The sequence below is a fragment of the Nannobrachium achirus genome (assembly GCF_963921795.1).
Source record: "Nannobrachium achirus genome assembly, chromosome: 17".
Taxonomy (NCBI): Eukaryota; Metazoa; Chordata; class Actinopteri; order Myctophiformes; family Myctophidae; genus Nannobrachium; species Nannobrachium achirus.
The window spans coordinates 36,077,526-36,104,124 of NC_137824.1; the positions used below are offsets into that span (position 1 = coordinate 36,077,526).

The 26,599-nt window shown below is 43.7% G+C and overlaps 1 protein-coding gene across 2 annotated transcripts; it reads right to left on the minus strand.

The window, feature by feature from the left end:
• synpo (synaptopodin) lies at positions 1-25,641 on the minus strand. 2 transcript variants are annotated; one of them, XM_080746443.1, is made up of 3 exons: positions 24,922-25,641; positions 5,804-7,944; positions 1-3,242 (listed from the first exon to the last, which is right to left on the minus strand). In XM_080746443.1, the coding sequence occupies exons 1-3, from the start codon at positions 25,112-25,114 to the stop codon at positions 2,412-2,414; spliced, it is 3,165 nt and encodes a 1,054-aa protein (XP_080602569.1). In that variant the 5' UTR covers positions 25,115-25,641; the 3' UTR covers positions 1-2,411. The 2 variants fall into 2 exon arrangements, with proteins under 2 accessions (XP_080602569.1, XP_080602568.1); XM_080746442.1 differs by having other exon boundaries at positions 1-3,245.
• Positions 25,642-26,599: the final 958 nt, after the last annotated feature.

The following is a 26,599-nucleotide window of genomic DNA, read 5'->3' on the forward strand; positions in this document are numbered from 1 at the left end:
TTCTGGCATCACACAGTTACGAATTGGAACAGAGTTTTATAGACAGTTGGATACATGCAGTATCAGCTCCACTACTAACTAACATGATCTCCTTCCAGAGAGGTCAGCTGATCACCGACCAGAACTTAGCCCAGTTGGAAACCAATCCATGACAGTGACAGGGTTATTCCTGCACAAGATGCAAACTGAACACACCGCACAGCTGGTGTCCTTGTCACTCAAAACATGCATACATGTAAATACAAATCTGCTGATGCCTTTGGTCGTGTCAAAGAACAGGTGAGTGGTCCCTCTCGTGTGATGCATTGTGGGAAATGGAGCTGGTGCAAAATGACCTTCAGTGAACCTTTACTTAAAACAGAAAGTTAGCTGTGCATTTGGAGGCAGCTCAGTCACGCTTGTGGCCAATTATCACCTTTATGTTAACATGCTATAGCATTGCATTCTGCTGAATGTGTGGTCTGAGTGTCTATAGTAGGACTTATATGTGGGACAGAGCCTGCTAGTGAATATCACCTATTTTGGTTGTTCAGGTCAGAAACAATGCTTAGTTTGCCACAAAAAAAATGAATGAAAAGTGCAAATCAAGTAAAAAATAACAAAAAAGTAATACGTTTAGGAGCATGTGCATTACAGATACTGTATGTACGTATGTGATATACATACCGTCCTTACAAACCTTCCCCTTTGATACCATCCTTAAAGCTTTAGCCGTAGGTCTATATCTTTTAACAACATTCTGCCGTCCTCTTTGCTAAACGTTCTCTAACACTCTGCATCTAAAACTAATCCAACACAGTAAAATCCCAAATCCAAATGGACCAGTTTCCACTTGTACACTCTTTAGAGTTAAATTAACACTAAAGGATTTTTACTGTGAAGCTCACATTTCAAAATGCTGTATGTTGTGTAGCCTACACAGTCCTCGTTAATACGTCGTTGGTGCATTTTTCAGAGCCCCGTTTCAGCAAACACTGTTCAACTTCAGCAAAGCTATGTCGAAGCATAGTTCAGTGCACGGTATGAAAATTCTAATCAATTTGCATTTTCATCTTTTGACCCCCAAAACACTGAAGATTGAATAGCGCTTGCATTACAATACTGTCAGGTTCTCTCCTGAAACCTGTGTACAGTGTTTAATTGAACAGATGCCTTAATGCTCCAGACTTTACTCATCCTCGCATTCATCTCCCATCTTCACAACCAACTTCTATCTGTCCCTAAAGCAATACATTCATTAGAACCAAATGCAGTAAATAAAACAACTTATATACATTGTGATTATTGTATTATTGCACTGCGATATTAGGCATCAGAAGCTTTTTCCTCCCCTATTGATTAAAAAGAATAAAACTGTGATGAATGTTTTTAGCCATTTATGATATCACCAACACCATGCTATGGCTGTTCAACACCAGGAATCAAAAAAGGTTAAGGAATGTGAAAGTAAATCTTACTCTATTCTAAGTCCTTTTTCATTATCAATGCACCGCATACTCTGTTTTCATCTACTAATACAGTACTATGTCAACTTTCAAAAGAATAACTTTATGAAAGCACAGTCCAGTAATCTATATATTTACACGTCCCTAATTCCCTTACAGGCATCATAATTAATAATCTCTTCCCCACTTGACTTGTGTCAGTCCAGCAAACATCTTGTCAATTCCTGACCTTTTCGAAAAAGAGCAAAACTCCGCTATCTCACGGGAATAGATAACAGGAGAAGTGACTGTGAAAGGCAGATCACTGTAGGGGTAAAAAAAAATCTAACACTGTTGTCGAAGAAAGTATTTCAAATATCTTTGGTACTGGTACATTTGTTGGAGCTGTGTGGAACACAAGCTACCCTATACGTGGCCGTGTGTGTAGGTATGTATGTGGGTGGGTGGGTCTGTGGGTCTGTATGTAGCCTGTATGTAGTAACCCTGGGTGACCAGAGAGGTGCTGTTGAGTCTAGCCTGCCCTGAGCATCAACTGCAATACACACACACACACACACACACACACACACACACACACACACACACACACACACACACACACACACAGCTCCACTTCGAACAGAGGTTCGATTTTTTTGGTATGTTAAGAAGCCTAAAAGCAACTGCATTATATAGAAATGCTTGTCTTAATAGGTCCATACAATTAATATAACATCAAATTCTGTCATTCACAGGGTCATTTTTAAAAGTTACAGACAGACATTTCTATACCTTATAATCCCTTAATTTCCTTTCATGTGGATCCAAAATAGTTTAAAATATAATTCTTATCAAATTCCGTCTGTGTTTTGGTGTTTGGTCCCATATCCCCCCATATGCATCTCTCAGGGTTGTACAAACCCAACGGACACCTTTTCATTTATTTGCATCTCGGCGGTCTCCGTCAGCGAGGGGCCGAGCTCCTTCCTACAAGTCCGTGGAGACGCTGCCCCTCTTCACCCTCAAGCTGCCGCCCCAGCCACGGGGACAGGTGTTGTAGGAGCGCAGGCCGGGCGACCTCAGGCCCGAGTCCTCGGACTCCACAGATGCGTCGGAGTCGGTGAGGGAGCGGGTGTTGTAGAGCCTCACCGGGGAACAGATCCTCTGCGTCGGGGTGGGCGGCGGGCTGGTGAACGTTGGCGATTGGGCCCCCAAGGCCCGCGACTGGAAGGGGCTGATGGATGGCTTGCTGCAGTCATAGCCGTGGTGGGAGCTGCCAAGAGGCGAGATGGGGAGACTGTGCCCGCTGAGAGCACCAGGGGAAGGGCTGTTTTTGCGCTTGGCCGCGTTGATGATGTTCTTGGCCAGGAGGCGATGGTTGGCCTTTGAGTTCAGGTTACTAACGATGGGGGACATGCAGCGACTCTCCCTGGACGGAGAGACGGGGGAGGCAGCGGTGGATGTATACAGGGGTTTAGAGGGGGAAAACGGCTGGTTTGTTTGGCAGACCATGGGGGACTGGCACCGGGAACCCCAGGGAGGAGAGACGGGGGAGGCCGCCGTGAATGTTTTGGAGGAGACGGCGGAAGGCTGGGTGGTCTGCTGGCTAACCATCGGGGACTGACATCTTGAACCCCAGGGAGGGGACAAAGGGGACGTGACAGAGGGTCTAGAGGTGGGCTGGTTGGTCTGCAGGCTGGGGGACCAGGTACCAGGGGTGGGGCCCTCCGGGCTGCTGAAACGCCTGGTGAGACTGGGCGTCCTGGTCGGTGTGGGAGGCTGGCTGGCAGCGGCAGTAGGAGAAAGCTCCTTTTTCATCTGCTGGAAAATGACAAACATTATGCGTTTAGTCTTTAGTCCTATTCAAGGCGGAAATGTGGTCTTGTTTGTAAAGCAGCGCTCCAGAAATAAGTTTAAAGAGCTGAATATTATGATCTTGGAATAGAAAGACCTTTAACATAGCATGTTTTGTTCTGTTGTTTTTAGTGTTTTTGACTCTGGATAAACTGAGTGGAGCCTTTTCACAGCAGCCATATTTATGCATAAACATAGTAGAAGGTAATAAGGTTAATTGAGGGTGTGTTTCATTTATGTGTGTATGTGTACCAGCATGAAGTTACAGAACAGCACACATTAGCACATGAAATTAAACACACCCACTATTAAAGGTGTTTATTTGCGAAAAGGTTGTGTTACGTCACATCTGTAAATCTTAATTTACAACCAACATAATAGTCAAAGTTGCTTGCATACTGACTCCAGTGGCAACCAGGCCATCCCTATGTGAACCCCCCACCTCCCTCCTCTTTGTGCTTCTTCAACGAGTCTGGGCACCTCTAGACAAGCCTGGTCTTCAGTGTCCATCTTAAGTTACTGTCATTTGGTCTGACTGGGGTGACTAACCTTTACAGGGATATGATGTTACACTGCGAAGGCCTTTCACCTCAGGCATGTAAAAGGCATGTGTAAAACAACATTACCCCTGACAGTGCTAAAAGTTATAGTACTGTATACAGAGAGCATTTTTTGTAGTTGACCATAATTGTACGGTCAGTATTCAGAGATACATTTACTCATCATTGATTTCTTATATTATAAACTATTGGTTACATCACAAAGAAGCAGACATTCCCTTGAGAAATCAGGGCTAGGTCAAGGGTCAACCCATTTGTCTGAAAGTCTGAGCCCCTAGGGCCCCTTGAGTAAAATCAAGACTACTCCTGTAAAAGGGAATGTCTGAAAGCACACACACACACACACACACACACACACACACACACACACACACACACACACACACACACACACACACACACACGTCACTCAAACGTTTATCTAAAGGTATATTTTTTGTCAAAACTAAGCAGAAATCGGTACTTGTCACATATATTATATAAAGAGTAAGACTAATTTCTTGTTTCATGCTTCCAATTTACTTGGCAAGAGGCTTAAAACTAAGCTGTTACTGTTCCAGTGAAATGAAACGTGTGAGTGCAGATTCCAGAGAGGCAAGAGTGAAACATGAAAACACAGAACAGGCAGAGGAGACGTAAGGAATCGAATTAGCAACAGTCAGGGGCAGCCAAGAGCAGATAGGAGGTCACAGCAGGGTGTAAAGGATAAAGCTTTAATCAGATGAAAGACATAATCAAACTAAACACCTCAACCAACAGAGGCACAATCAGCAGGGAAAAGTGCATCAGCATACATGAAAAGAGAAAGAGACAGATACCCCGTGGTCAAAAAGCAGAGATTTGATGCTAGCTTTTGAAGTCTTGCCTTTTAAGAGCTGAGATGTTCCTGTTACATGAATTTTGAACATTTTTAAGCATCAAAGAATCTAAGCAGGAGCTATATATTTTGTTAGGAGATGTTGGAAAGCAAAGTAAATTACCCTGAAGAAAAGGAGTCATAAAATGAGTTTTTTTTCACTGCAACTTTCATGTCTGGTGAGCTCATATTAAATTTCAAATCATAGATCATAAAACAGACGCCAGAACAGCTGCAAAAGTGCTTTGAAAGCAGCATTATTCTGATGCCCACAGACTTTGGAGAAAATACTGGAAAAAAGTGTGAATCTCTTCTTCAGCTCTAACTGACAGTAAATGTTTTATAACAGACATAAAATGTAGGTTGTCAGTATTGTAATGGCCTTTTCAGTTAGACATAGGCAGACTATATACAAAGAAGACATCCAACTAAATTCAAGTCACATTTATACACTGATATTAAATTAATGTGCCCTAGGGATTTCTAAGCAGAAAATAAACATTTACATATTCAGTCAACGCGTAGACCATTTCTCCTTAACCACATTAAGCCTGGCATCCCTATTTTGTGCAATTGTTCACAAGCTCTCAACAGGTCGCAATAGACGCACTGTGAGCTTGTAGATTGGCTATTTTCACTATGTGTCATATGGCCAAGTACGGTATAGGGCTTAAGTGGTTAAATAATATTTAGATCATGCACAGTATTTTCTATTTGCATGAAATGAAATAAAAGAACGTTTTGTTTTTTCGAATGGGTTCCCAAATTGAATATAGTAACAAAGAAAATTTGTTCTAAACAAGAACACTTTAATTTAGAACTGTCTGTAAAATATAAATTAGCCCAATGAACCATTTCATGTCAATCCAAGGACTCATATTGAAATTATATTTAAATAATATGTTATAATATGTAATTACTGTAACTGCTCTCTCTTATTATACACTACAGCTACAGGTACAACATAAACAGGATAAAGTGCAGTATATAATAAATGCTGCATCTGCATCTATACACATTTTCAGTAAGACCTGTTGACTCTGATGAGCCCTGTTGCCCTGTTGGTGTAAACAGACAATCTAATAGTAGTAGAAAGAGGGCCTCCACACCTGGGGTTCAATCCCTGCCCTTTTAGCAGAAAACGTGGGTCTGGGCGCTTGAACTCCCGACCGCGGAGAGGCAACCCGTTCTGGAGAGAAGGCCGACACTGGAGAGGTAATCCTGTGCAGCCCCATGGCTGAGGCTGCCCCGTAGCTTGTGGGAGAATCCGTTCTTCCTATGGGGCTGAGTGGGGGCTGGGGAGACATGCATTGGGCCGGCCTGTATCCGGCAAAGGGACTGAATTGGCCAGGGCTGTTAGGCAAAGATGTCTGTCTGGAGGAGTAAGATGATGAGACCAGAGGCTTGGGGGGTGGTGCTCCTCTGGGTAAGGAGTTCACAGGCTCCTTGATGGGGTTCAAGATGAAGAGGGAAGAGTTCAGTTGATAGGGCTGGTGCCTGGAGAGGTCCATCTCTACTTTTGTGCAGCCGTTCTCCAGGGGAGGCGATTCCGGTACCGGCGGGGGAGGTAGAGCCTTCTTGACAGGCTTCCTCTGGACAGACTGCTGGGCCTTCAGGTTCTGCGAGAGCTGAGCGCACACGTCAGAGTTTTTGGCGATCGCTTTGACCCTGCCGGGCATGTTTGACGGGTAGACCCAGGATGGTGGCAGAGACATGGTGGGAGACGGGGACCGCATCTGATTCTGTGCTGCTTTGTGGATCTCAAACTGCTCCATCCTTGACTGACGCTTAGCGAACAGCTCCGCACCCTTCCCTGAGGCGTTGGTAAGTGACTGATCCGGTTTGTGTTCGACCCTCGCTCGGGTCCTGGAGGTCTTCAGGCAGGAGGCCCACTCTGGAGATGTCGCCTGCTCCGTCTTCTCCTCTTCGGCCAGAAAGTTGGAGGCTTCGGCCCCAAGAGCTAAAAGCTCCTCCTCGGACACCGGCTCGGGCACAGATTTATGTCCGTGTTTCTTCCTCTCATCTGCCCCCTGAACCATGGATAGCAGCTCAGGGTTGGGAGATACAACTGTCTTCTCCTTGAACGTGAACATAGCCTTTCTGTTTGACCGCCTGGCAGCGCCCTCTTCAAGTATTCCTGTTTTGATTGGCATTGCGGGCTTCTTCTCTCCAGCAGGCCGAGGAACAAAGACGGAGGGTCTAGGGGCTGTCGGTGGGCCATAATGGGGCGCTGGTGGGTTGGGGGGACTATGATGGGACATATGCGAAACGGCACTGGGGAACTGGGACAACGGAGGTGGAGATGCAGGGGACATGATAGGAGACATAGGAGGTGGACTAGAGTAGCCCTGCGGGGGCTGATTGGTGAAGGCCGGTAGAGGGGGGGTGGGGTACGACGGAGGGGGGGGTGGGGGTGAGAACGCCACAGGCCGAGGGGCCGTGAACGTCGGGAGAGGTGGGTTGGAGTAGTTAGTGACTGGAGGAACCTCCACGACCGGACTGATGAGCTCTGGAGACTGCACCGCCGCAGGAGAGAAAAAAGGCCGGGCAGTTCTGTTGACGATGGCAGCCGCCGGCTTGGAAATGGACACAGAGGCATTCTCTGGGCCAACGCTACTATAGCAACCGTTAAGAAGCGCTCCGTTAGGGACTGGCTCGCCGCACACCCCCTCTATCCCGGCCAGAACGCCGTTTGCACTTTCAGGAGGGATCTCATCCCTAACTGTGTCCTCCAGATCTCTGAGGGCTTCTTCTCTTTCTTCCTCCTTCCTTGCCTTAATCATCTCCTCCTCCTCCTCCTCCTCCAACTCCTCTTTCTCACTGACGGGTTGGAAATGTCTCTCCTGGATGACTTGGTCGTCAAGGTCACCCACCGTGTGGAAGTGCTCGTCCGGTTCCTCCATGATGTCACCTACTACTCCCTGCGTTCTCCCAGCGGGCGACCAGAGAGCCTTGGTTGCAACGTTCTTGCGGTTCAGTTCTCTGTCCTTGTCCTCACTGCTCTTCTCTGCCCATGTCAGTTTGTTGGACGAAGGGCTGGCTTTCACATTCTCCACTCTGTCCTTGCCTGACCCCTCTCCTCCACAGCTTTCTAGCGTGAAGGCGTTGACTCTCTGCTTGCGTCGGTTAAAGAGCTGGACGCCTCTGGAGTTAGAGTTGGAAGGAATGGTGAGCTGAGCTGCAATGATCTGACTCCTGACACGAGCCTCCTTCAGTTCCTTCTCAGACAAACTGGCGCTTCTGGTCAGATCTAGAGTGCAAAACAAGAGAAAGAGAGAAAATCCTTGTGAGTTAAATGTCCTGGTCCACTGTGTTTATGACAAAATAGCGATTATGACTACAGAAAATATTAATCAGGTTCATGATACAGTACAAGGCTATATGGACAATGCATGCCTGCTAAATGCATTATTGGGAATTGTAGGAGACCAACATATGCTGAAACAGACATATTGCATATTGCAACAGCATGATTGTGATAGTTTAAACGAGTAATCAGATTAGTTCAAAATATCAGAGCTTCAACACAAACAGCTATTCTTCCTGTCTTTCATTTTGTGGCAGAGATTTTACAGAATTACTAAGTCTTCTTTTGAGGGGCTTATGCACTATATAGCCTATAGCCGTTTAAAAAAAGCACCCTCAACATCTCCTAAAAGAGCTCAGCACACAATGCCTGTAAATGTACAAACAGTGTGAACCAACAACAAGGACAAATTCTTAACAAGTCTGGGAAGGAATATGCTGCTTAAAAACCCACATAATTGTTTCTGCAACCATATGTTTTTGATTATTCCCGTGCTGTACATATGATTCCACCCAATGTAGCAAGAAGGAATACAGCTTGCTTACACGTTTTATTCAGCAGACCAGAGAAGTAGACAAAGACATTGCTAGACTAGACTGAGTGCAGTTCTCAAATAAACATTTTAACTGGAAGTGAACGTAAAAAGTATTAAAAGAAAAAAGGCTAAAAAATTAAATAAAACGGTTTGACTCATGCTGAGTAAATAGACTGAATTGGTCTACTTCTATATCATTTTTTGGTCAAACTCGATGTTGACTTTGCAATTTTGCTCATCATTTCAAAAGTATGAGATAAAACAAACACGTTTCTGTTGAAAATGACTGTAGTTTATTGTAAGTGCTTCTGGGGTCCATTCTAGAAAGCACAAGTATTTCCTCTGCCATCTGCACTGCTCCCTCCCAGAGCATTCCTCAACTGCCGAGAAAATTCCCTGCTTGAGTTTCCAACATGCCTTTGGTAATTTCTTCAAGGCTGCAGCTCAGCTCCTTAATAATAAAGCCTTTATCACAATCTGCAGTGTCCAAAAGGCACATCTGTTGACAGCCCAAAATGCAATACAGTCAAGAAATACTTCCAACTGTAAGCAATAAACATAGTTTCTACACTTCAAAGACAGTTTCAGTTTCTAATTTTATATTACATATTTTGTAAATTGCTTCTGGTTAATAACTCAGTCATTTCTAAGCGTTACCATGCCCTGGAATCCTGCTCATCAGCGTGACATAGTTTTATAGGGCTTTATAGTTTTTTGGGAAGGGTATTTCAGTTTCAGAGCAACTGATTGAAGTGACTATTACATCTGACAGCCGAACTAGTTACAGAACTACTGTTCTGGTATAGCGAAGGATAAGAATAAAAAGAGTCATGGAGTCTTTGAATAGTAATTCAAATACATCTCTCTGACAGATGGCTCAGGCATAATTCCCTTTACATTTATCGGGTACGATGATCCAGAGACATAATTGTATGTAATTGTGAGCCAATCAAAAATGATTGCAGGTAAATCAATCTCTTGTTAAGGCTTTCCCATGCATTGTGAACACGATGAGAATGGATTTTCCTGGCTCTGGCTTTACGCTAAGCATGATCATTGCTCCAGCCAACCTGGAATAAAGTGCATCTGTCTTTCATTTTACAGGCAAAATCTCCCCTTAATTGAATTAACTCACAGAAAGGTGCCCTCCTGTCTGTGGCTGAGAGTTACTTCTATTCAGATCCACACAGCACAAGCAGCTTTTGTTTATTTTTTCATCTTTAACTTAGTATATGACTAAAGAGGGACAAAGCCATGCTGATTTTATAAACATCCAGAATGGAACTCAAGCTAAGAATTAGACCACATTTTTTGGTAATCAGGGTTGCATGTCCACAAGGAAATGCATCAATGTAATGTCAGTAGCCCTACCCACCATGCCAAATCAATCAGTCCCTGAATAATTTTCTGTGATCTGCCTGGCCTCTCTCAATCTCTCTCTCTCTCTCTCTCTCACACACACACACACACACACACACACACACACACACACACACACACACACACACACACACACACACACACGGAAGAGTTGTTGCTATAAACATGGAATAAGACCTTTCTCAAGCACAAAATAACTATTTGACAACAAGCAGTAAAACAAAAATCACACTTGTGTGAACTGAGCTGTGGTGTGTGTGTGTGTGTGTGTGTGTGTGTGTGTGTGTGTGTGTGTGTGTGTGTGTGTGTGTGTGTGCAACAGCGCCCCTCCCTTAAAATGTGTGGTCAGAAAAGGTTACTGCAGGCTACAGACCCGGAGACAGACAGACAGACAGACAGACAGACAGACAGACAGACAGACAGACAGACAGACCCACACACACGGCCACGTATAGGAGCATTGTGACCACCGCTCAAAAATAGATTGAAAGCCATCACCAAGCCAAAGAATTTTCAGATTTATAGTGTATTAGTGTGTGTGTGTGTGTGTGTGTGTGTGTGTGTGTGTGTGTGTGTGTGTGTGTGTGTGTGCGTGTGTGCGTCAGCGCGCGTGCGTGTGTGTGTGTATGGCGGCTTTATCGTGCCACATGGACGTTGCTACACTCGCGCGCACGCATTCGATTTTATCTGTGTTGTACTGAACGCATGAACGTCTCCTGTAATTTTCAAACGGCTTTTGAATCAGAACGCGCAAATGTCGCCGGCACGCGTCCCCGTGTGCCTTCTCTTTTGTGCCTCACAGGGGAACGCGAGGACGCGTAGTGTTAGGCGTTTGTGGCGAACGCATGTGTTAACGCACGCATACATCTAATGGCCATGTGGCCATCATGCGTGAGACGACACGGTCAAATGCAGCGCCGCCATGAACTGTACGCGTGATTGACTTGTTGCTCTGCTCTGGAACGCACGTGTGAGATGTGTGCCACCCATTTGATTCTCAGCGCTAAACCTGCGTGTGTGTGTGTAGACGTGTATATCAAATAAAACATCCAGACGTTCATGCGAGCATGCGTTGGTCTGTCTCCACTGTGGGCTGCATGCTCTCTGTGCTCCTTGGCTGACGTAGCAAATTTGCTTTATATAGGCCTATTTGAATTGGGATAAAATACAGACCCTCAAGGACCACCGGTGGTCCTTTGGTGAGTTGGTGGTCCTGGTGGTCCCCCCCCCCCCCCAAGGACCACCGTTGGCCAAGGACCACCGTTGGTCCTTGGGGGAAGTTCCAAGTGGTCCACAGCTAAATTATGGAGAGTTGTTAACCAAATGGATCTTTTAAATCTTTAGAGTATAAAGTGAAACCAAATAGATTTCGTTTCATTTTCTGGAAACACCCCGCCATTCCGAATATATTATTTATTATTATTTGGGCGATGATGTGATGTTGAAATGTAACTTTCAGATCAGCGCATGCATGAGTCACGGCCTTGCGCCCTGCTGGTTGGGACTAATATATTAAGTAGAAGTGTGTTGTGTTTATGGACTAAAATAACAGATGCTGGTTATTTTATTTGTTTTGCCCATTTTTATATTTGCATTTTAACCAAATGTTTTAATCCTTGACTGATTGAGACTATACATATTTCGTTAATTTATTTATATTTATTTATTTATTTATTTATTTATTTAACTGTTTTTGTTTTGTTTGGTGTTCCTAAGTTGAGCCCTTCGGAATGGCTGCCTTCTGGTTAAGTTGTCAGTTAAATTGCTTTATTTATTATTTGTTTAGTTCTGTTCAGTTATGTTGTGTTTAGACCTTTATTTCGTTATTTGTTTGTTTAGTTGTTAACTTTAGCTCTGAGCAGCGGCCTGGCCTGCCGGGCTCAATTTGTCACGCACATGTCGGGCTTTGGGCTGGGTCGGGCTTGAGAAAAATAAATAAAGAAAAAAATTGGCAAGATCTGTGCTTTGCATCCCGGCCAGCAGCAGTTCCAGTGAACGGGTTTTCAGCGCTGCGGGCAGAACCATCTCCGAGCGAAGGACATCGTTGAACGATTTTCTTCATCACAATTTATAAGATCGGTGAGTACAGCCTAGCCTTTAACTGTTGGCAATATATACCCAATGGCCAACGTAGAATGTAGTCATCTTGGTCTCTTGTGATCTTATCATTTATTTATAAATGTATTTTATTTAATTTCAGCTGCTTGCTGTCTGATTGGATTATTCGCCGGTGCGGCCTCCCGGCGCGGCCTTGCGCCCAGCGCTGGATTTTTGGGACTATTAAACTGAACGAATAAGTGTTGATTCATACAAAGAAAAGTGCTGTGTTACGGACTAAAATAACAAATGCTGTTTATTTTATTTGTTTAGCCTATTTATATACTTTAATTTAACCAGGGAATGGGAATGTTTCGTTGCTTGACTGATTAAGGCTATTCATTCTAATATTTTATACACATACTTAACTTGAGATTGTTTATTTTAATTGCACAAATGTCGCACAACGCAAACTCAAAGGATTGTTCATTGTTAAATTGTCCTCGGGAGTCGGGACCTGTTTCACAATTGAATAAAGACAGTTGGAAAGGGGTATCATGTCTCTGTTCTTCACCAATATTTAAAGTGTAATGAAAACAAAAGGCCGCCGCTACACGCACTCTGCAATTAAGCTTGTTTAGAAAAATGTCGGTCTTCGGGACGGGCAGGTCTCCAATTGTCAATTATGTATCGGGCTTTGGGTTAGGGTTAGGTTACATTAGATTTCTGACCATTCTGGCCGCCTCCTCCCCTCATTGATTTAATTTCTGATCACCCCTCCCTCCATCGCACATAGTGTATTATTTGTGAGGAGTTGCTCACATTTAGATGAAAGGAAAGTGCTTCTGGAGTCACTTGTATATCATATATAGGCTATAGGCTAATATAATATAGGCCGATGTGTGGGTCTCTCGCCCTAGCTCGCGCGCGCTGCTCTCTGTGCCAAATCATGTCCAAATGGAGACGCTTTTGCGCAGCGAGTGAGCCAGCGGAGGGCAAGACGAGGGGCAGAGAGAGAGAGAGAGAGAGAGAGAGACACGTTGTCCTCTTCGTAGATATTCATATCTTGCTAAAGTATTTTCTGTCTGGTTTATTGCTGGTAGATTTTGCGAGACTCTCCCGCCGCCGCTGGTTTTATTTTTTGATTGCCCGTTTACGAACGTTGACCGCTGATAAATAGGCTAATGCGGCGCTTGCGGGGGTCCTGCGGTTACACACAGGGAGATGGAGGAGGCATTATTATGCAGCTTGGATACATTCATGTCCCTGGACAGACGTGCACGGACGATTCCTTGTTTCGGATGACAAAGTGCAGTGCGAGCGCAAACGTATCAATTAAATATGCAAGAATGTGGCAACTTCACCCCTCCCATTCGCACGACTAAACCGAATTATATTATGAGAATGTGGCCTCACCATTTAGGCCTACTGCTAATCTGCATAGATTCTCTGCCATTCCGCCATTTTTTTTGTACCATGCATGTTCCAAGCTCCTCCATGCTCCGGTTTAGACAACGCATTTGCCCTTCGCAATAGGGCCAGGTCTGTCTGTCTGTCTGTCTGTCTGTCTGTCTGTCTGTCTGTCTGTCTGTCTGTCTGTCTGTCTGTCTGTCTGTCTGTCACGCAGCAATGCATGCATGCGCTCAGCGGAGAGGCAGCCCCTTGCCTAGTTAGTAAAGCCTGGTGTGCGAGGTTACCTAGTTAGTAGTATAGTAATAAGGGTAATAATAACCCCTCCCCCTCTCTCTCTTTCCTTTAGTTGTCTTGTTATAGGCATATAGGCATAAAACGTACGGCTAAAGTGGATCAATGGATGTTTTATAATATAATAGGCCTAATCATATCTTTTAATTACCTCAACATTTTACTTGAGTATACAGTATAAGTAAATCTACTTAGTTACTTTGCCCCACTGCGCCCAGTGAGAGCAGAGAGAGAGAGAGAGAGAGAGAGAGAGAGAGAGAGAGAGAGAGAGAGAGAGAGATCTCGGCAAGCGCCGAGGTCCATTTGGTTACCAACTGTCCAACTCCATCATTAATAAGCTGGGGATTGTGGACCACCTCAAGCCTCAAGGACCACTGGTGGTATTTGAAGCAGATGATCAGATCGTGCAAAACTCGGAATACCCCGAAACGCTTTGCGTGGTGTCACAGGCGAGAGAGATGAAGCAGGGATCCCCACAACCTTCATAGATTCCATATAGTTTCATTGTTTGACAGCACAATCATTTTTTTTTGCGCATCCTCGCCAGCATGGTGCTTTAAAACGGCGAAATTAAACAAATATAGGCCTATTCGCTATATAAATATTTTGTTCGTGGGCCTGTGTTTCGCCATTAATAGTTCTCCTTGGCTTTATTTATTTTTTCCTATAGGCCTACGCCAATGTAATGTGCACAGGAGTATTTTAGTTGCACAAAAAACAACCGCTCGCCCAGAACGAACCAACGGCGCAGTACAAAACCAAGGCAGGCAGGGTCCATATTTGCCCCTTCCACTAATCGTTGGGATATATTGACAGCGCATGTTTCTCTCAACGTTAAACCACTGTCCGAAACGAGGTGGGAATGTAGGGTAGAGAGTGTCAAAGTACTACGCCACGACATTAAAAATGTTAAAGATGCTTTGCTGGAAGTATCAGAGAAAACTAAAGACGCTAAAATTAAAAGCGAGTCTCTTTCCCTGGTCAACTTTGAGCTGGAAAATTTTGAATTCATTCTGGCTATGGTTATATGGTATGACATTTTGTTTGCTGTTAACACTGTGAGCAAAGATTTGCCGTCTAAGGATATGCAGCTGGATGTGGCTTTGTCTGATATTAAGGGACTGGTTAATTTCATGGAGAACTACAGAGAAACTGGATTTACGTCTTCAAAAATAACAGCAAAAGAGATTGCCGAGGAGATGGGTGTCAGGCCATTATTCACAGAGTCGCGCGTGACGGGGAAACGGAGAAGAGACGCAGACATCCCTCTATCTGGAGAGCGGCTTTTCGAAACGGAATATTTCATTCCAATAGTGGACCAGGCCCTCTCCGCTCTACGCGATCGATTCAAACAAATAAAACAATTAGAGGGCACGTTTGGATTTCTTTTTAACCTGTCCAAACTTTGTGAAATAGATGACATTGAACTGAAGAGAAAGTGTGAGGCTTTGAGCTTGTCTCTGACAGCAACATTAACAGATGGAACCCAGTCTAGTGACCCTAAGGACTACAAACCATGGATTGACATCTAGACCTACTGCACATACAGTATGAAACAGAGCTGATACCTTTAAATGCATTTTGAGGGGAAAAAAATGCTGCTATTTGTACCCTGTATATAAAATGTCACAATGCGACATAGCTCTGTTTACTCAATGCTGTACCCCCCTCCAACTGTATATATGTTCCCCATTTTCAACTGTTTTTTATTGTATTTGTGATACTTGCTTTGGCAATGTAAACGTATGTTTTCTCATGCCAATAAAGCTCCTTTGAATTGAATTGAATTGACATCAATGCAGAGGACCTGTTCACTGAGCTGCGCGTATTGTGCGTAACAGTGCCCAAGGAAGCCAAGACTGCGCTGGAAACACTGCGTTATCTCAAAAAGAGGAAAGGGACATTCCCTAACAGTGAAATTGCCCTTCGGATTTTACTGACAATCCCCGTCACAGTTGCATCTGGGGAGCGCAGTTTCTCCAAGTTAAAACTGATAAAAAACTATTTACGCACAACCATGTCCCAGGAGAGACTTTGTGGACTTGCCATCATCGCAATAGAACAGGATGCTGTATCTACACTGGATTATAAAGACGTTATTGCAGAATTTGCTGCAAGGAACGCCAGGAGGCAAATCTTAGCATGATTCTCTGCTTGTTGTGTCAACTTGTGTGAGTATAGCCTATTATAATAGCTGCTGCCTGTGTGCTTATTGTTATTGTTAACTTGTCAATTCTTTGAAGTGGTATCCCTACGCTATATCTACGTCACTGGCTGCCTGGGGCAGTGGCGTCAGTTCAGAAAAAGCTAAGGTATGGCAACATGACTGGTGGTTGCCATACCTTACTTACATACCTGCAATAGGCACGATGAAAAGAACATTTTATTATTTCCCCCTGTAGCCAAGGTATGGCAGCTGCCATAGCTTGCCATACCCAATTGACGCCTCTGGTTCCCCCATGCAGACTGCAGTAAAAGTGTGCCCGCCTTAAGTAAAAGTATAAATACTTTTACTCAAGTAAAAGTAGGCCTACCCAAAAAAAAACGAAAAAAAAAAAAAAAAAAAAAAGGCCTCGCCCCCCGCTCCCCCGCTCAGGGCCCCGCATTTGTGCCGCACGGCCTGCGTCGGTACAGTCTTTCTAGTTTCGGCGCAAACTAAAACTCGAACCATTTAGGGAGTGTTCGTCTAATACTTAAGGTGGGTATAGTCCATAGCGAGGGGGGGTTCTCAAATAATAATTTGATTGTCAGGGGGGACCATGACTTTTTTATTTTGGCTGGAGGGGGGTCCATGCAACTTTAATTTGTTGAATTTTGTATTAAAAAAATGTTTTCTTTTGATATTTTTCATACGTGTTTACTCCCCTATATTTATCAAGTTCCCCCTGATTAACTTGGTAGCCTATATTCCGCTTCTGTAAATCTCCCCACAAGAAACGCATTCATTGGGCGCAGTCGGCGACTCGGCGGCAGTCGGCGCTGACAGCGCAGTGCTTCGAGTTTGTGTTGCATTCTACAAAAGTGATTGTGAAGCGAACAGTAGAACCAACACAGGGCTTTACACACGAGTGCTGCAGTATATCCTATACGTATATTAATTAGGCCTACTTTAAACCATACAGCTTTTGGTAGGCTGTATAATAACTTGAATAATATGAATGCCATATTAATTTCGTATCGGCATTGCCAGGGTGGCATTGCGCACTAGGCTAAAATACCCTATATAGCCTATAACGTTCTCTACAATAAGTAATTGTAGATGATAGTTATATCTATCAAATATGGTTTTATATAGCAAATCAATGTCGGGAAATGTCCATTTTGGGAGCGCACTGCATGGCGCACTGGTAGATCAGCCAACGTTATACATCTTTAGATGTAATAGGGACACAATACAGTCCATGGAAGTGGGGCTTTCCAAGGAAGAGGTGACGTTTTATTTGTTTTAATCGCTTCATAATTGACCGAGCCATGATGAACTTAAACCAGAAGAACAAAACGTAATCCTGTAGGCAGGATTTTTTTTGCTCCCTCGCTTTCTCTCTCCATCTCTCTCTCGCTCTGTTCCAAATCATGTCCAAATGGAGACGCTTCATGCGCGGAGCGCAGAGACACAGAGAGAGAGAGAGAGAGAGAGAGAGAGAGAGAGAGAGAGAGAGAGAGAGAGAGAGAGAGAGAGACGAGAGTGGACGTTTATTTAAACAGCAGCACACAACTTAATTGGCCCATCAACAGCCTTGGCCTATATCATTGATCTCCAGGGGAGTAAACCGATGTTCGGACTCTCTTTGATTCATTGACTGAAGCCCTTCCACACCTAATTGTTTGTTTATTATTTGAAATAATTAGCAGTGCAGGAAGCCAGGAACTGTCTATAGTTCTGGTCCACCTCCTCGCTCGCACTCTGTTGCCCGGCGCGCGCTGCTTGTAGATCGGCTACTTTGGCTGAAACTATAAACGACCGTAGAGCTCCAGAATGGCTGGCCGTTGGATCGCCGCGACCCCTCGTTAGAACCGGGGCGACTAGACAGACGGTCGCTCCGTGGTGTTCAACACAAATGGAGCTCGCCGTTCTACATTGCATTGCATAATTGATACTTTTACATTAAAAAGTAAAACAGTTGAGTAGGCTGTATACCTTTTCCACCACTGCCAAAGACCCGCAGCATCATCAAAGACCTATCCCATTGTTTGAACTGCTGCCTTTTTAAAAGATCCACAGGCTTAAAAAACAGCTTTTTATATAGCTGCGCTCATGCACTATTAGCTGTGAGACGGGACTTTTTTTTTTTTTTTTTTTTTTTTTTTACTTCGTAGGCTATATCTATACTTTTTTTTTTATAAATTTAACTTATTGTTTTGTCTTAACAATAAAGGTTTGCTCCACTTTCGTTGTTCTTGAACTTGTTTTATGCAACAATGATACCGGTAATAAAGCTCATTCATTCTTCATTCATAGCCTATACTTTTCAAACCAAATTAGAACTTTCTTGCGATAAATTAAAGCCCAGGCATTAAGTGTTCTGTAAAAGGCATATTTATTTCAATGATGACATCAGTTTTAAATAACAATAATAATTAAATAACAATAATAAGTAAGACCCACAAATCGGCCCATGGCTATATTATATTAGGCATAGCGTATAGGATACATACAATATAATAGCCTATACACATGGCTTATTTGCAGGGAACAGTTGGAAAGCCCTCGTCATTGATGAATTCCGTTACGGAATAAAGAGATTGTGGGGGAGAAGATTTAGGTGGCGGTGCCCGGTGCAACTGTCTGTCTGTCTGTCTGTCTGTCTGTCTGTCTGTCTGTCTGTCTGTCTGTCTGTCTGACTGACTGACTGACTGACTGACTGACTGAATGACTGCACCGACGCTATCGCTCTCTGTGTCATGAAACTAGGCCTAGCCTACTTTTTCCTATTTGCAACCTTCTCTCTCACTGTTATGTCATGCAGTTCCCTGTTTCAGCTGTGAGACTCACAACCCTCGATTACCACCATGAATTGCCTTTGCTTTGATCACTTGATTGGTGATCAGTCCACCATATTCGTCACAGCTGCAGGAGCTAATGACTGGCTAATTCACACATCTATTGTTTGTTTTTCCTTGAAAGCAAATAATGACCGCGCTAATTGATTCATTGGTAACTGAGAGCTATACAAGTGTTTCTCAACCTGTGGGTTGGGACCCAAATTATTTTGTCCCCAGATGATTAACACGACACCATTTTCTCACTCAACAGTAACCGTGACAAATTAAACATTGGCCAAATTGTCAAATATTAGAGGCCTATTTCTGTTTCATATAAGTGCAACCACTTTTAACAGCTGTCTATCTGTGTGATGAGGGGCTGTGGTGCTGAACTGACTGACTTGACGTTCTCTATATGCATGTGCAATGGGAAAATGAAATCAATCAGTCTGTCCGTCTGTCTGTCCGTCTGTCCGTCTGTCTGTCTGTCTGTCTGTCTGTCTTCCTTCCACACTGGATGTGTGGACAAATTGAATGAATTTTGATATTTTGATGAAATTAATAGGCCTACTGTCTAGGATAGGATAGGAATAGGAATGTTTGTTTACTGTATTTATTCACCAAAAAATAAGTGAATAAAGTGGGTGCAAGTGAACTGCCTGTGCGCCACCGCCGCCACACAATAGCCTACGAATTAATCTACGTATGGTGTCACGGAATCCATAGATTATCCACGATTATAGCCACGGAATCCGTACGGTTCTGTAACAGTAAACCCCGACTCCAGGGTCTCCAGCGCAGCTATGAAGCTTGATGGCCGTATGGCCGTGTTGCGTATCTATAGCAGATATACAAGCTCATAGCGTGGCGAATTGCGACGAGTTGTGAGCTTGTAGCTCTGATATTTTCAACGCGCGTCACCATCGTACGACGAAGGAATAGGCTGATTTTAACAGCGCACAGCACAGAAGAAGCACGCTCACCCTTCGGGATTTAAACCATGCTGACAGATCATGATACAAAAATGATGATGTTGTTTTAATGGTTGTAGCCTACTACTTTAACCAAATAATAATAAGAATAATAGGATTAAATCTGATAAAATAGCCTAAAGGGAGCCAAATGATATAAGGGAGACATTTTCCCAGCCGGTCACAGTGTCCGGTGGACTTTATAATTACCGGCCAATTAAACATTTTAACGGTCAATGGCACAACGTATGCTTCGCCAATATCTTTATATATACAGACAGACAGACAGACAGACAGACAGACAGACAGACAGACAGACAGACAGACAGACAGACAGACAGACAGACAGACAGACAGACAGACAGACAGACAGAAATCCACTGTCAGAAAGAAAGTAATGACGTGCTGCCGTGCATATCACCGAAAAAAAAAATCTGGACATGGGGATGGGCGATATAAAGTCGGAAAAAACGCATAACGCACCAATGGATGCGAGTGAGGCAGCGAGTGGAGTAGTAGCACATGGGTATGGTAGCTACCGTACCTTGATTACAGGAGAAAATAATAAAATGTACTTCTTAAAATGAATTCATCATGCTTGTTGCAAAACAACAGCCATGTTACCATACCTTAGCATTTGCAGAACTGACGCTGCTGGCGGGATCGCGCAGCCGAGGAGGATTTTTTTTTTTTTTTTTTGCATTATGAGCAGTGTGCGGGCCTATTCGTGGACTCTTTTTATTCTGTCTGTCTGTCAGCATATTCATTACATTACTCCGTGTGAGTAGCCTAATGGCAAAGCATCTGGATAAATCACTGTCTGTCTGTCTGTCTGTCTGTCTGTCTGTCTGTCTGTCTGTCTGTCTGTCTGTCTGTCTGTCTGTCTGTCTTCCTTCCACACTGGATGTGTGGACAAATTGAATGAATTTTGATATTTTGATAAATGAATTAATAGGCCTACTGTCATTGCATTTCCATTTTTCAATTATACACCGAATAGCGCAATTAAGTAGGCCTAGGTCAACGAGTCAACCCAATTAGCGCTCCCGCAGCTGGTCTGATTGGACTCTGACCAGCTCTGCGCTTCTCAAAGTTACATTAGATCATTTAAACCATTGTGGCATTATTCTCAGCCAACTAATGATAGTCTATTCTGCATTCTGGTTGTCGTCACCCCAAATAATGGATTACTTCTTCATATAATTAATATAGGATATAATGCAGCAGCACTCTTTATGTGCAAAGCCCTCTTCTATAATAATCAGATTCATTTTTACTCACAACAGAGTAAAATATATTTAAACTATTAGATCTGCATTGTTAAATGCAACGGAACAGGCAACAATAGTGGATGGCAATGGCATAGAATTGAATGGTTTGGTCTGTATTTGAACTGGAATGAGTTACTGCTTAAAACAAATGATATAAGAATCACAGTACATTTACAGATTTTTTTTTTTATTATTTATTTTTTTACATGACACGAGACGTGTACCTCGTTGGCTGCATGGCATCGAGTGACGCGTACCAAAGACGCGCATGGCATCGTTACAGGACGCGTGACGCGTACCAAAGACGCGATGCGTCCAGCGCAATCGTGTGCCCTGGAGTGCCACTGGAGCACAACTAACGCATGCATGCACGCACGCATATGTAAACAAAAAGCCATTTGGCACACATGCGTCGCTTCGCTTAGCTGGCACGATAAAGCCGCCATAGTGTGTGTGTGTGTGTGTGTGTGTGTGTGTGTGTGTGTGTGTGCGTGTGTGTGTGTGTGTGTTCCCAGTAAAGTAAACGTATGTTGTTTGATATGTTTTCCCTAGGCTATATAACATTCCTGTAGTAAGCTATGAATGTGTATGTGCAGCTCTGGAATAATACTTAGCCTATGAAATGTCATCAGCTCAGAACTATGTTTACTGTGTGTAACCGCTACCTCTTCTGGATGCCAGATGACAGTCTTATCAGGTATCATGCCTGCGCAAACATTCCTCCATTGATTAATATCACCATGACTGAAAATGTGAGAACAACAGCTGCAGTCGCGGTGAAAACCGGTTTTCTCAATTAACCGGTCCTTTTTTTTTTACTTAATTCGAAAAGTTATCGGATATTACAAAAAAAATTGGTTCCCAAACCTTTTAGCTTGAGACCCAAAATAGATATTGGGATCCAATAGCTTCGTGCCGCGTTGTGAGCTTGCAGATCTGCTATTTTTACTACTTCTTAAACATTTATGTTCTATATGGAATTTCTTTGATTTTTCTTTGATTTCTTCATGAATTAGGCCCACTAAAACATCTTTGAACTTTGTTTTTAATTCATGAGAAAATGTGCTTTCTTGGGAATGTTTTTTGAAAATATTTGTAATAATAATAATAATAATTACTAAAAACTAAGGAACCCATAAAAATCTGTCTGCGACCCACAAATGGGTCCCGCTCCACTGTTTGGGAACCATGTGGTAGTGTTGTTGTTTAACGATTCGATCTGAAAACACCTTCAGAACATGCACGCTGATCTGATCCATCATATTTTGACTGAAGATAACACGGTTCATCGCAGAAGCAAACGAGTTGGCACTTGGCACTGCCTCCAAAAGTTGTGGCTAAAAGCTGAGCCTGACAAACTATTCAAAAGTGTGTAAGTAGCGGAATATTAAATGATTTGTCCTAAATAAGTTTTCATAATAGCCTATAGTAGCCTAGCCTACCAAGGAAAACTTGCGCTTAAATATTTTTAAGATAAAACGTTCAAGGAGGTTATCCACGTTCCATGCCGCATAATTCCCTCTCTATTCCTTACCTTTCTTTTTCTTTTCTCTTTTTTTAACTTCAGAGCTCCACTCTTTTGTAGCTGTTCCGCTAGGTTTTCCAATTTAACTGCGTGTGATACCTCCAGTCCTCCACACCCCCTTCTGTAGCCAGAGACGGGATCGGATTTCTTTTTCCTTGCAAAATACTGGTCCACAAGCCGCGCATTGCGCGTAAACGCAACTCCAGCCGAAAGCTCTATGGCGCAGGGAGGGTGAGTGAGTGTCCAGACTCAGTACAACTTCATTTCACTTTTAAGAACTAATCCAACTCTCCAGTAGATCCCCGCCTCTTAATGTCTGCCCTGATGTGTCAGCAGTTGCACACAGCCAGTGGTGGAAAAAGTACTCAAATGTTTTACTTTAAGTAAAAGTATCAATATTGCAATGTCCTACTCTTTTGCAAGTAAAGGTCCGTGATTCAAAATGTACTTGAGTAAAAAAGTACAAAAGTATTGGCACCTAAATGTACTTAAAGTACCAAAAGTAAAAGTACTCATTATGCAAGTAAACATACTCATTATGCATGATGTTTCAAGTTTTAAAATGTGTAAAAAACTGTTGAAACTTTTTCTGAAATGTAGGTCTATATACCATAGGATTGAAGTATGTTTTGTAATAAAAATCCAAATCTACCAACTATAACGTTTTAAAATACATGTGGTGGAGTAAAAGTACTATATTTGGATCCATGATGTAGAGTAGAAGGAAAAGTATTCAACATTGGAAATGCTCAAGTAAAGTAGGCTACAAATACCTCAAAATTGTACTTAAGTAAATGTACTTAACATGCATCACTGTTGTAGAGCCATGTGGTGGAGCTGTAATATCAAAGGGTAATATTATTGAGCGACCACATGACAGGGAACCCAGACGTCCAAGTCTACTCTAAACATGCATATGGATTAATGTTGTCCCCAGAGACCTGGCACCTGACCCCTTGGACGTCAATGTCAGAGTGTGTGTGTGTGTGTGTGTGTGTGTGTGTGTGTGTGTGTGTGTGTGTGTGTGTGTGTGTGTGTGCGCGTGCGTGCGTGCGTGTGTGCGTGTGTGTGGTTTGCGTGTGTGTGTGTGTGTGTGTGTGGTTTGCTTAGGGGCCAAGTGATGCTGCCTGCCCCCTGTGAACCCCTAGGGGGAGGGCGCTATATGAGCTCTGACCCGCCAGGGAAGCACAGGCATTTCCTGTCCTTCCAGCAGAGACATAACCTGGTGAAATTGATGCAAGAAAGGCTCTGAATCAATCACTCCCCCCCCAAACCCCCATTTGCTTGCCCCTCCCTGAATCAGACGCTGATGATGTGACCCCCACCCTCTCTCCGCCTCCCCCTCCGACACCGGAGGGGTTGAGTCAGGGGCCAGGCCTTCGCATTTGTATATCAAAGGTCAGATTACCACGTCGGATGTTATCTTTCTCCGTGACGGCAGCGGGGATGACAGCGGCGGCCCCCGTGGGTGATGTGTGTGAAGCGGTATGGAAAGACGGGGATTAACCAGAGGTCCTGGGGGTCTCGCTGGATTGAAAGTGACCTAACCTCCCTCTGAATCCCATGGGGGAAACCATAAACCAGCTCGGGGGGCTTAAATCAAGCTTTTTCTCATGCTGTCAGCTCTACGCCTCACTTTACTTTTTTTGGAAAACGGTGTAGTCGTGGGACACAATGTTTAGAGTTTGCGTTTTTCTCCTTGTTGTTCTGTTTTTCGCCATGCACGCGGAGATCTGGCACCTGTCCCATATCAAGTCAATTTGTTTTCCTCTTTTTAGTGGATTTTGACAGATTAGTGGATTTTGAACGCTGCAACAAACGACCGTAACAATTCTTTTATAGGTCTGAGCTTTCTTTCTATTTCCATGCAGCACAATGTCTTGTTAGTCTCTTTGATTAGCACATACATTCTGACAGTATTTTCTCAGCCCGGGGCTAATTGTCTTGCCAGTTGTCTATTGTTTTATGCTTTTTTTCCACATTAGAATTTAACAGTCTAACAACGTGAGCTGTGAGTGCTTGTTAACTCCACTTTTTCATATTTTAAGGACTGACAGCTGTGAAAGTACAGACAAGGATCTGAAGGACTTATTATGGATTCTTTCCTAGTAGCCTTTCCCACAAGTTAGTCCATTATGGTCAGTGGCTATGTTGCATATGGAGATTGCCCTTTAAGTATGGTACATGATTGCATTTCCATCTCTGTTGGGGAGAGCCGGCGTTTTTTACAGCACGGAAACAGATGTCTGAAGTTGCACTGAAAAAGGCAGGAATGTCTGTTTTCTCTATTTGTTGTCCGCTCGGTTTCTCCCTTATTTCAATAATCATTTTTCAAGCATGATGATATACTACCAATACAGTAGGCCCAAGCCAGTTGAAGCAGCAGTGCTCAAAATATCCTTTTGGAAGAGTACCTATTATGACTATGTCATCCTGTTAAACAGTACAGTAGCAGTCAGATTCTTCAAGTAAAGCAAAGTGTCGTGAAGACCAATAACCAAATGGCAGACTTACTTGTTTTGCGACCCATGTGATTAGTGCTCGATAAAACAGTTGGTTGACCCTTTAGTCCCTCATTCTCCCATGGTGCATTGCACTCCACGCTGGGGGCATCCATGCCCTGCGTTGCCTGGAGAGGCTTTCTCACCCCCCCTGGACTCCAGCTCATGCCTCTCCTGACGGACACATGTCCCTTTTCCACATCCATCTCTGGTGCGAGTACAGTTCCTCTGAGTCCGGCGTCTGAACAGCACTCCTCCAGTGGGTTCTGGAGTCCGAGGTCTGGGAGGAATCAACGGCACTACACCAGTGGGTTCTGGAGCTTTGGTTCCAATGAGCTCAATCCTCTTCTCTCCTGATCAAATGAAAACCTCCCCATGCACCCAGCCGAAGCAGGGGGGTGGTCGTGTGCTGAGTTTACAGTCCTCAGTCCTCACAGGCAGGGATCGAATAACTTGGGACGTACAAGAAACAAAGTCTTTCAGCTTTCCCGCTCGCTGCTTCCGGTCATGGCTCTCATTTCAGCAGTAATCCCTCCAAACGTTATCCCAGAGTGAGCCCAGAGTTGACGAGAAAAGTGCACTTTTACTTTTGGTCTTCTGCTGAGTATTATTCACAATCTAACGGGACCTCCCAGGAGAGGCAGCTCCAAAAAAGCACCCTGGATGAGTTCCCATGTACGTTTGCCAAGGAAATTTCACAATTGCGTCGTGCTCCGCTGCAGATCCCAGGAAAGGAGGCTGAAGAATCGTCCAGTTCTTCCCACTCTTGTGTCTCACTCTCTTTCTTTCTTTCTTTCCAGCCCAGACGTTTGCTCTTCCTTCTATTTCTGTCCTCAAAACATGTCTGTTGTCTGCATCACAATCTCTCTCCCTTGCACATCATTTTTCTATCGGAGGAGATCTGTTCTTTATCTTGGGAGGCCATAACTCTACAGGCTGAAGGAGGGAGCTTGTGTTTGGTGGCTTCCTGCTGCGAAGGCCGACGCGACGAATAACATTTCACTCTGAAAAGGTCATTTCTGAGACTTGTTTTGTACTCAGGGCTCCAATTAGATTTGCTTTATTATTTTTTAGTCTACGCCTTTATGTCTTGGCTAGATGGTTTCCTGTCCATTTTAATGTAAATTAAGGCCAGAAACTCCTTCAGTCAACACCTTATGTCCTTCCCAGATTTGTTAGATGTTTGACTTGATAAGATGCTGAGATATTGCCCAAATGTCAGCCTATTGGAAGAGAGGCCCCCTAGTCATTATTCCTCATTCAACCACTCCTCAAGTCAAGCTGCCAGTCTGTTTGTTTTGGTATTGCAGTGATGGATTTGATGCCTGTGTTATGGCAAGTACATTGTACAGTATAGCAAGTCTGCCAGATGGTTCATTCAGCTCATTGGGAGTGTGTAGGATGTAGATAACAGGACTACAGATGTAAATAATAGAACTACAGATCCACAAGGTCCTGTCCACAGCCACCTGAAAAACAAGGAAAAACAAATTAAGACAAGAAAAAAATTATCTCATACATTTTACGGACTTTGGTTATTTACCGAAATGCGGTATTTACCGAAAACGGCAGCCTTTTCATACTTCTAAACCCACAACTTTGGCAAGCCACTGGAGCAAGAATCCTCCTCCATTTTCCCATGATTTTCCTGTTGTGTAACACCATAATAACTTTAAAGCCATTGCTTTGTA

Excerpts from the sequence above, each read along its gene's own strand:
- synpo (XM_080746442.1), bottom strand. The coding sequence starts at position 25,114 with ATGGATGTGGAAAAGGGACATGTGTCCGTCAGGAGAGGCATGAGCTGG. Across the intron at positions 7,945-24,921 it reads TCACATGGGTCGCAAAACAA|ATCTGACCAGAAGCGCCAGT; the intron begins GTAAGTCTGCCA and ends TTTGCACTCTAG. Across the intron at positions 3,246-5,803 it reads GGGCAGGGATTGAACCCCAG|CAGATGAAAAAGGAGCTTTC; the intron begins GTGTGGAGGCCC and ends GTCATTTTCCAG.